General features: G+C 35.0%; 2 protein-coding genes across 3 annotated transcripts; both read left to right on the top strand.

The window, feature by feature from the left end:
* Positions 1 to 2319: 2319 nt before the first annotated feature.
* Positions 2320 to 3168, top strand: LOC114753234 (uncharacterized). The gene has a single exon (XM_028941898.1). It carries the CDS (start codon positions 2320 to 2322, stop codon positions 3166 to 3168), a length of 849 nt encoding a protein of 282 aa, XP_028797731.1.
* A 3910-nt stretch (positions 3169 to 7078) lies between these two features.
* On the top strand, positions 7079 to 10656 carry LOC114753237 (cyclin-D-binding Myb-like transcription factor 1). Of its 2 annotated transcripts, none has more exons than XM_028941901.1 (2): positions 7079 to 7132; positions 8280 to 10656. In XM_028941901.1, exon 2 carries the CDS (start codon positions 8587 to 8589, stop codon positions 10396 to 10398), a length of 1812 nt encoding a protein of 603 aa, XP_028797734.1. In that variant the 5' UTR covers positions 7079 to 7132; positions 8280 to 8586; the 3' UTR covers positions 10399 to 10656. The 2 variants fall into 2 exon arrangements, with proteins under 2 accessions (XP_028797734.1, XP_028797735.1); XM_028941902.1 differs by having other exon boundaries at positions 7107 to 7128.
* The last annotated feature ends 506 nt before the right edge of the window (positions 10657 to 11162 follow it).

The following is an 11162-nucleotide window of genomic DNA, read 5'->3' as shown; positions in this document are numbered from 1 at the left end:
GTGATTTGAAATTGATTTTTGTTTATGAGGCTGCAAGTGCAGAAAATACATATTTCCAAATGAAAAGTCAACTTCTCTCCTCTTAATATTAGCCTAGCTCTTCGTCCTTGCTTGTGAAATTGTGAGATTATCCTTTATAACAGACAAAACAACATCCATTCTGCAAAATAATCTTCTAATTCGTCAATCCACGTACCATCTTTGTTAAATAGAATAAGAGAGGTAGTATCTCTGCCATATATATTTTTAAATGAAATGAAACCAGAAGTTGTATGAAAAATTGTGTTATAAGATAATTCATTCCAACCCATTATCTTGACCCAAATTTTGAGGTGTTTAATTTTAAAAAAAATGTTAGCTTTCGAGGTGGGAAAAAAAAAGTGAATAATTTTTTAAAATTAGATATAATAAAAGAACATAAATAAATTGTACATTATTCAATATTGCTAATAAATACTAAAAATATGTTAGAAAAATGAAAGATGGAGGGCATCAATGTGCTCTATCCTTGCTTGTGCAATAGTGGGATCATCCTTTGTGGTGATAAAACAGCATCCCTTTCTACTAAATAATCTTCTAATTCCTCAATCTTTGTATCACCCATGTTAAATGGAATAAAAAAGGGAACATCTCTGCCGTAGATAATCTTAAATGGAGTGGAATGAGAGGCTATATAAAAGCTTGTATTAAGATAATTCACCCTAATGTAACATCTTGAACCAAGCTCTAGGGGGCGTTCCTATTATTATATTTTAAAATCAGATAATTTGGAAAAAAATGTTAGTTTTTTCCTGAATGTTACAAAAGAAAATAAGTTTTTTCCTGAATATGTGGGAAAAAAAGTAAAAAAGAAAATGGGATGAATCTTGCACTATCCAATAGTGTTTCTATTTTCTCTCTAACTTTTTATACTCCCTGACTTTTCTTTTCCCGGAAAAGCTTTTTGCTGAAAAAATAAAAGCTAGAAATGTTATGAATATAATATCTTTATGGATGTCCATGTATCTATCATTATCTCCCTTATCTCCCAATATCTTCAGTAACTCCCATTATCCCCATTATCTGCAATTATCTTTATATCTGTAGATTCTATCAAAGATGTAAAGCCGTGCCTATAAATAGAGGCCATGTACAATGTATTCAGTACCCTATTGAATAGAAAGAGAAATACTCTCTCTTATTGATATTCTTTCTTCTCTGTTCTTCTTCTTTATTTACAACACGTTATCAGCACGAGGGCTCTAACAAAGGTATAATATTCCGATCTTATTATTATACATTATGTTTCATGATTTATTGTCTATCCTCTATACTTTTCTATACTCTTCTACACTATGAGTATTTTTCTTTTTCTCCATTCTTTTCCTAAATGGCTTGAAGCTATATGGTTTAAAGTTTTCTACTTTATGGCCAGAAGCCATAAAACTTTATTATTCTTTCTTATGGCCAGAAGCCATAAAATTTTGTTTTGCTTCTTATGGCCAGAAGCCATAAAACTTTATTATTCTTTCTTATGGCCAGAAGCCATAAAATTTTGTTTTGCTTCTTATGGCCAGAAGCCATAAAACTTTATTATTCTTTCTTATGGCCAGAAGCCATAAAATTTTGTTTTGCTTCTTATGGCCAGAAGCCATAAAACTTTATTATTCTTTCTTATGGCCAGAAGCCATAAAATTTTGTTTTGCTTCTTATGGCCAGAAGCCATAAAACTTTGTTTTCTACTTTATGGCCAGAAGCCATAAAACTTTATTATCTTTTCTTATGACCAGAAGCCATAAAACTTTATTATCCTTTCTTATGGCTAGAAGCCATAAAACTTTGTTATTCTTTCTTATAGCCAGAAGTCATAAAAACTTTATTTTATACTTTATGGTCAGAAGCTATAAAACTTTGTTTTCTTCCTTATGGCCAGAAGCCATAATTTTAATTTTCTAACATATGGCTAGAAGCCATATAATTTTTAACTCATGACCAGAAGTCATTCAAATTTTCTCTTCATTTGTTTTCTTTTGGTAATTTATAATTTTTTTTCTTTTATTTTCTTCTCATTAACGAAGAGCAATGTAATTTCCATACATGACAATTTTTTTTAATATTATATTCTTTTGTGGTAGTGCCATCATGTCAAACCTTACAAAACTTGAGTTTGTGGCTCTTGACATTATTGGGAAGAATTACTTATCTTGGGTACTAGATGCGGAAATTCACCTAAATGCCAATGGTCTGGGAGACACAATTAAGGCAGAAAATAAGGCATCTAGTCAAGAAAAGGCTAAAGCTATGATCTTTTTACGCCATCATTTACATGAATGACTAAAAATGGAATATTTGACCATTAAAGACCCACTCGTACTTTGGAACAATTTGAAAGAAAGGTATGACCACCAGAAAACTGTCATTCTCCCAAAAGCTCGTTATGAATGGATGCACTTGCGTCTACAAGATTTTAAATCTGTTAGTGAGTATAATTCTGCGATATTTAGAATCAGTTCTCAACTGAAATTATGTGGAGAAAAAGTCACTGATGAAGACATGTTGGAGAAAACATTCTCCACATTTCATGCATCCAATGTGCTCCTGCAGCAGCAATACCGTGAAAAAGGCTTCAAAAAGTATTCTGAACTTATTTCTTGCCTTCTTGTAGCTGAGCAAAATAATGAGCTTCTAATGAAAAATCATGAATCCCGTCCAACCGGCTCCACTCCATTCCCCGAAGCGAATGTAGTAGTAAATGAACCAACACGTGGTCGTGGACGAGGACATGGACGTGCACGAGGCCGTCGCATTGACCGTGGACGTGGTCGTGGTCATAATCGAGGTGGTTCAAATTCCTATTCAAAGAGGACAAAGAATGATGAGAATCGCAAGAGAAAAACTAGTGGAAGTAATAACCACTCTGAAGACTCGTGTTATCGTTGTGGTGGGAATGGTCATTGGTCACGTACTTGTCGTACACCGAAACATTTGGTTGACCTTTATCAAGAATCGCTTAAAAATAAAAGTAAAGGCAACGGCAAAATGCCAAGGGTAGAAACCAATTTTGTTGATGAAGAGGGCGATTCTGATTATGGCAACATGGATGTCACTCATTTGGATATTGCTGATTTCTTTGCTGATCCTAATGGAAAGATTGATCACCTGATTGGTGATGGGAATGTTCAACAATAAATTGTTTTAGTGAAGTTAAATTTCTATGATTTTTTTTTCCTTCTTTTTCATCTTCTTTTATAAAGTTTCTACTTTCAATGTTGTTATCTTTCCAAATTAATAAAATTACGAGTATTTTCCTTTTATTAATTTTGTTTCTTCCTCCCTCTCTTGACTATGTTCCTTGTAACGAAGAATGGCTCCTATTGACGTCAATCATGAAGATTTATGTCTTGTTGACAGTGCAACAACTCATACAATACTTAGAAATAAAAAGTATTTCTCTTCTTTGGTAATGCAAGAAGCCAACGTTCAGACTATATCTGGAAGTGCAAAACTGATTGAAGGCTCCGGAAGAGCCAATATATTGTTACCTGGAGGAACAATATTATACATTGATAGTGCATTTTACTCAACTAAGTCTAAAAGAAATTTGTTGAGTTTTAAGGATATCCGCAAGAATGGATACCATATCGAAACAACAATTGAGGAAAATCAAGAATATCTTGCTATTACAAAGTCAACCTCAGGTAAAAAATGCACACTAGAAAGATTGCCTGCATTTTCTTCTGGCTTGTACTATACAATTATTAGTACAATTGAAGTACACATCATTATAAACCAGAAGTTTGTAAATGATAACAAATTTAATGTTTGGCATGACCGGTTAGGCCATCCCGGGACAATTATGATGCGAAAAATAATTGAGAATTCATGTGGACATTCATTGAAAAGTCAACAAATACCACAATCCAATGTTTTCTCATGTAATGCATGTTCCAGAAAGGTGATGAAGAGCTACTTGGTCCAGAAGTACCATATCTTAGTGCAATTGGAGCACTAATGTATCTTGCTAATCATACACGACCTGAGATATCATTTGCAGTCAACTTACTAGCAAGATATAGTTCTTCACCAACACGAAGGCATTGGAATGGAGTTAAACATATCCTTCGTTATCTTAAGGGTACAATGGATATGGGATTATTTTATTCGAATGCATCCAAGACCGATCTTGTTGGCTATGCAGATGCTGGATTTCAGTCTGACCCACATGTTGGTAAATCACAAACTGGCTATGTATTCACATGTGGCGGTACAGCCATTTCATGGCGATCTATGAAACAAACTATATCAGCCACATCATCTAACCATGCGGAGATTCTAGCAATGCATGAAACAAGTCGAGAATGTGTATGGTTAAGGTCCTTAATACATCACATACGAACTACTTGTGGCTTGTCTTCTGGTAAAATGATCCCAACAATACTGTACGAAGATAATACTGCATGTATTACCCAACTAAAAGAAGGGTATATCAAAGGAGACAGAACAAAGCATATCTCCCCAAAATTCTTCTTCACTCGTGATCTTCAAAAGGATGGTGAAGTCAATATCCAACAAATTCGTTCCAGCGAAAATTTAGCAGACCTATTCACCAAATCACTTCCAGCCACCACGTTCGAGAGACTTGTTCATGACATTGGACTTCGTAGACTCAGAGATATCAACTGACATTGTCAAGAGGGGGAGTAAATGTATGCTGTACTCTTTTTTCCTTGTCTATGGTTTTTCCCATTGGGTTTTCCTGGCAAGGTTTTTAACGAGGCAGCACTATGAAATATATATCAATAAATGTTGCACTCTTTTTCTTCTACTAGGTTTTGTCCCACAGGGTTTTCTTAGTAGAAGTTTTTTAACGAGGCACATATTTAGTTATGGACATCCAAGGGGGAGTGTTATGAATATAATATCTTTATGGATGTCCATGTATCTATCATTATCTCCCTTATCTCCCAATATCTTCAGTAACTCCCATTATCCCCATTATCTGCAATTATCTTTATATCTGTAGATTCTATCAAAGATGTAAAGCCGTGCCTATAAATAGAGGCCATATACAATGTATTCAGTACCCTATTGAATAGAAAGAGAAATACTCTCTCTTATTGATATTCTTTCTTCTTTGTTCTTCTTCTTTATTTACAACAAGAAAAACTTACTTCTCCAACTATTCCTCTCTTTTTTTGACCTTTATCCAAGAAGCGTATGAAATTACTAAAATGCCATTATTAAAAAAATAGAAAATGCATAAGAGGATTTATACTATAAAACTTATCAAATCTTAGAAATTAAAATTATTAAAACGTTCAAATCTTTCTCAAATAAATTATGAATTTTTTTAAGATAATATTTAAATTAAAGATCCGATCAAAAAGCTTGCCAAACAAAAACCGAGGAAAAAAAGAGAACAGCTATTAGCAACATAATATCTATAAGTGGATTATAATTAGATTAAGATGGTATTTGGTGAAAACAAAGCTATAATTTTAAAAATACTTTTACATTATACGGAATAAATATACAGAAACATAAAGCCTTTGAATAATGTTACTAACTCTAAGTTTAAAAACTGCATTTTTAAGTGCTTTACATGAGGTTTCATTTTAGTCCTTTAAGTTTAAAAACTGCATTTTTGGTCCTTTAACTTTAACACTGTTAATATTGCTAACAGAAAATGCCAACTCAGCAAATTTAAGTGCTAACTCAACAATTAAATAATGACATATTAATCTTTAATTTAAAAGATATGTAAATTGAAAAATAATTAAAAACTTAAAGAAACCGTCATCAACATCAAAACTTTCATTTGTCTAAATTTTCAATGTTGACAACCCTATCATCTCTCTCTCTGTGCAGATATTTTTTACGAAATCAACAACTCTCCTCCTCTACAAATTGGTGAATCTCTTTTTTTTTCCCCAATATGTTACAGTACAAGTGAATTTTTTTGCATTCATCCTTGATGCAATACGATTTGCATTACGAGTTTCCCCCCTCATTTTTACTGAAACCCAGTGATTACTAACATCGCCAAAGTTGTTAGAGTCGCTGCCTCCTTGCCGGTTAACGGCGCAACAACGAATTTTATGTCTCCCTTTGGCTATCGAAGTACCCCAAAAAATCTTTCAGTTTCAGTGCTTTGTCGTTCTGGTTTTGTGGGCTCACTAACCTCTCTCCACTTTGGTTTTGTTGGTGGTTCATCATTCTGCTTGCTACTTCAAATTTGCCCAGTCGATGAAAAAACCAAACCAAATCAATGAATCATCAACAATATTCTCTAGTTAGCTGCTCTAGGTGAAGGAAATATTGAAGAATAGGGTATGTACCTTTAGTGCAGTGATAATAGATGTGGGTTGGAGAGGTAGAGAGGCCATAGTTGAAAGAGAAGAAGAGGAAGCATTTCACTACACAGGTTTATTTTAATTTTTTAATGTAAAATATTAAATTAAAAAAATTAAAATTTTTGTGGCAGAAAAAAATTAAAATTTTACATATGCTTTGTCAACAATACACATTCAGTAATTAAATTTGCTTACTTAGTATTTTCCGTTAAGAGAGTTAAACGGTGTTAAAATTAAAGAACTAAAAATATACTTTCTAAATTTAAAGAACTGAAATAAAATTTTATATAAAGTTAAAGGATCAACAGTATTCTTTAACCAATTTTAAAAATACTTTTACATGGAATAAATATACAGAAACAGAAAGCCTTTGAAAATCATTTTTTCACTTATTCAAACACCACCTAAAAAAAAAACCTCGGCTTCAGGTAATTCCGCGAAAGGGAGGAGCGAGGAGAGCGTCGAGACGTTGGGAACCTCTGAAGCTTGAAACCCTACTTCATTGCTCTCCTCATCGTCATTCAACGTCCAGGCTGCCGTCGCGGGTGGTCGTGTGTCGTCCGTCCGTCCGCCTTCCTTCTTTCTTTCGTTTCCCTCAAGGATTCGAGTTGCTGTCTTTTTCTCCTTCCCTGTCCGCTGTTCTACTCTCTTCTTCCTTCATCTATATATTTGGGAAGTTAGCGATTCAAGGTTGATCCTTCTTCGCTTGCTGAGGTTGTGGTGTGTGATTGAAGCTTGGGTTTTGCTGATCTTGCGAAGTCTTCCTCCTTCTCTGTGCTACTGAGGGCGTGTGAGTGTGGGTATGCTTAGGCTCCTCTCTCCTCGAGTTTTATGATTACCATATTGTTCGTGGGTTGCTAGATGCCTGGGTTGCTGTTGAAAGCTTTGAGTTTTGCATATTAGTTTGTTTAAAAGTTGTTTGTATGGCTGTTTTTGTGTCCTTTTCGTTGCTGTTGGTGGGTGATATTAATTTTAAATGGTTTTTATATCTGAATGGTATGTGGTGCTGAAGTATTGGACCAATGAATTGTGGTTGTGGGAGTTGTTTAAGTGATTTTAAATGTTACGTTTGAGCTGTTCGTTAATTTCGGTAGGAAAAAGGAATTGATGGTGTGATGGGATGAGTTTGTAGATGGTATTAGAGGTAAGGAGTTTCCATTTTGAGACTTGGAAGATTACCTATGATGCTTATGTGTGTGTGTTGTGGTTTTATGCATTCTGAATTAAACTCCGGGCATATCTTTTACATGCATATGTAAGCAAAAGAAATTCTTTCTTGTTTCTAAACTTCTTGTGAACATAGAATTTTGGATGGCTATATAATTATACATGCATATATTTGTATAGGTATGTGAGGTATCAGTACTACTGTATTGAGTGATTCATGAAATTCAACATTGTTGCGTGGGGTTTAAGTTATGGAAAAAGGGGTTTTTTTATATATATATTATAAATTTCTACAAGATTACAATTTAAATGACAGTGATGTTATTTGTATGTTGGGGGATTAAGGTTGAATCATGTTTGAAGGCTATTGAATAGTCTAGAGTGTAGCTGTTGGGATTACCGGGTGAGTAAATAACTGCATTTCATTATCGTGATCAAAGAACCTGACTCTCACTAACGCCGTGGTTTCTTCTTTGTCATGCTGTCCTAAGCAATTTCAGTACTAAATTGCTAAGAAATTGTATTTTTCCCTTTTCTTTTACTCTGTCTTGTGTGGACGGCATGTTTTGCTTGGGCGAGTTTCTCGTTTGATTTCCTAATCCATTGGACTAGTCAATTCCCCGTCCAAAATCTTTTATCTGTTTGATCCATGACTGCATATCTTGTGACAATCATAATTCATGAGGCTGGAATTTGAGTTTAAGTGGCTAACCTGTAGCTATAATCTCCTTTGTTGATACTGTAACTTACTTTAGCTCCAATTTTTCTTGGTGTTTTCAGCCTCCCATTGTGTTGTAACATCTATTAGGTTCATTAATAATACCAATCCAATGGATGAGAGAGTTGGAAAGAAAAGATCCAAGTTTAACAGGAGCAAGGTCTCTATGGATGTGCAAGCAAATGATGAAGAGGATCTGGGACATATTCTTAAGGTGGAACGGATATAGAAAATAAGCAGAAGCATAAGGATGAAAAGAGCAAATGCAGAACTGATGAAGTGTTGAATTTGATCAAAGTTGTTGAGGAAAATTGTGCAGGTATAGCTGGTAGGGGACGAAATTGTTCAAGTGCAGGGGATGCCACATTTATGAGAATTACAGAAGAGAACAGTAAAGGTAACAGGAAGAAACGGAAGAAGGGAAAAGATAATGATGAAATAATCAATGGTATCATTGATCGTGATAATGAAATGCAGTTCTTAGATGACAAGCAAGAAAGGAAAACAAAGAAAAGAAAACATTGCAATGATTCCATCCCTGAAATGCAAGAAGTTTTTGCTTTGAAATTGAGAGGTGAAAACAATGGAACAGAGGCTATTGGGTTGAAAAGCAATGAAGCTGGATCATCCTTAGCTGGAGCCAAGACGATAGATGCTAATACAGATTCTGTTGTCATGAACAATGATGATCAAGGGAAGAAGATTAAGAAGAAGTTAAAGGAGAAGAAGAAACTAACCAGCAAAAGCAAAAGAACAGAAGATGATGAATTCAAAAGCAATGGTGGTGATCAAGCTTTAGCTGAAAGTGATGAAGGTGATCCCAATTTAGAGAAAAGCAATATGGGGGATGCTGTTGAGCATGCCAGTTTTACCAAAGGTGATGATCAAGGCGAGAAGAAGAAGAAGAAAATGAAAAAGAAGAAGAGCAAGGAAGATAAAGTTAAGTTTTCTGATCAAGCTTTAGCTGAAAGTGATGAAGGTGATCCCAATTTGGCAAAACACAATATGGGGGATGCCGTTGAACATGCTAGTTTTATCAAAGGTGGTGATCAAGATGAGAAGAAGAAGAAAATGAAAAAGAATAAGAAGAGCAAGGAAGATAAACGGGTTAAGTTTTCTGATCAAGCTTTAGCTGAAAGTGATGAAGGTGATCCCGATGTAGCAAAACACAATGTGGGGGATGCTGCTGAACATGCTAGTTTTACCAAAGGTGACGATCAAGGAAAGAAGAAGAAAAAAATGAAAAAGAAGAAGAAAAGCAAGAAAGATAAGCGAGTTAAGTTTTCTGAACAAGTGGAGGTTTTCAATGATCACTTAGTACAAGGGAAAAGGTTTACACCAGAGGAAGATGAGAAGATTATAGAGGCTATTTACAACTATATATATTCTCATGGGTTGGGTGATCGTGATCAAGGGGTGGACATGATTCTCCATTGCTCATCTTATCCTAAGATTAGAGGTTGTTGGAAGGAAATTGCATCAGCTTTACCTCACCGGCCTCTAGAAAGCGTATATCATCGTGGTCATATTTTGTTTGAAAGGGATGACTCTCGTAAATGGACTCCTGAAGAGTTAGAAATCGTACGAAATTTCCATAAAAAGCATGGATCTAACTGGAAAATGTTGGCTGACGCAATGGGGAAACATCGGTTTCATGTAAAGGATGCATGGCGTAGGATAAAATTGGGAAATATCAATAGAGGAAATTGGTCACAAGAGGAGTATCAAAAATTATTTGATTTAGTAAATGCTGATCTATGTCTGAGGGCTTTAGAGGACAAAAGAAAACAAAAACATGGTATGTTACGGGACAATATATGCTGGGAGGCAATTGGTGATAAGGTGGCAACTAGAACCAGTCAACTTTGCTGTATGAAGTGGTATGAAAAATTAACATCTCCTCTTGTCGCTGAAGGTGAATGGGCTGATACTGATGACTATCGCCTGCTCAATGCTTTATATACATTGGATGCCTGCTGCATGGAGGAGGTGGAGTGGGATTATTTGCTTGAGCATAGGTCTGGTGATGTATGTAGAAAACGATGGAATCAAATGGTCCAGCATATTGGGGAGCATGGGAACAAGTCATTTTCTGAGCAAGTAGAAATTCTTTCCAAGAGATATCGTCCTGACTTAGTGGAAGCAAGAGAAGCCTTTGATAACAAGCCTGTGATCCCTTGAGGAATTTGTCCAGTTGGGTTGTCTCTTTGAAATATGCTGATCTCTTATCACAGGGTAGATTGTGGTTACGATTTTGTGAGGTTCAAATCTGTTTTGAATTTCAGTTGCTGGAATTTGTAACAGTATGTGGCATCTTATACGAGTTTGCTTTGATAAAATCTGGATCCCCTGCTAACTGTTTGGAAGGGATTCTGTTTCTCATTGGGATGCATGTGGCAAGCAGTTTCTTTTCAATGTAGCCTTGCAAGAAATTTATTTGAAGGTCAAGGTGCAACTAGCATCTCAAAGTATTTTCATAGTATGTTTTAGGTATGACGTATTTTTTTGGCCCTAGTATTGGATACACCAAAAACCACTTTTGCATGCTGGACGCATTTGAAAAAAAATACTTTGAGATGCTGAATACACAAAAAAATACTTCATGGTTCTGGACACACTTAAAAAGTTATTTTAGGATGCTGAGTACACCACAAAATACTGTATGGTGTTGGATGTACCCAAGAAAATATTTCAACATGCTAGATGTTATTTAACTTTTTATTTTTTACGAGCTTTTGTTTATTAGTCTACAGCTGGACAATTATTTATTAAGAGGATGTTTGCAAGTTCACCGGGTTAGAACTTTGAAGGATTTGTTTTTTTCTCAAAAAAAAGTACTGAGTCTTGATCAAATATGGTAAAGTCATGATTTTACAATTGCCCGACAGATTCCTTGACAATAATTCTATTGACAAGAGTTTTGTTTGGAACAATTAAACTTGTCT

Source organism: Neltuma alba, unplaced genomic scaffold, assembly GCF_004799145.2.
Source record: "Neltuma alba isolate B1F8T4 unplaced genomic scaffold, ASM479914v2 tig00007803_pilon, whole genome shotgun sequence".
In the NCBI taxonomy this organism is placed as follows: Eukaryota; Viridiplantae; Streptophyta; class Magnoliopsida; order Fabales; family Fabaceae; genus Neltuma; species Neltuma alba.
The sequence above is the reverse complement of the archived record's forward strand: the minus strand, read 5'-3'. Positions and strand labels throughout refer to the sequence as shown.

Coding starts and splice junctions, on each gene's coding strand:
- LOC114753237 (XM_028941901.1), top strand. CDS start 8,587: ATGAGAATTACAGAAGAGAACAGTAAAGGTAACAGGAAGAAACGGAAG.
- LOC114753234 (XM_028941898.1), top strand. CDS start 2,320: ATGGAATATTTGACCATTAAAGACCCACTCGTACTTTGGAACAATTTG.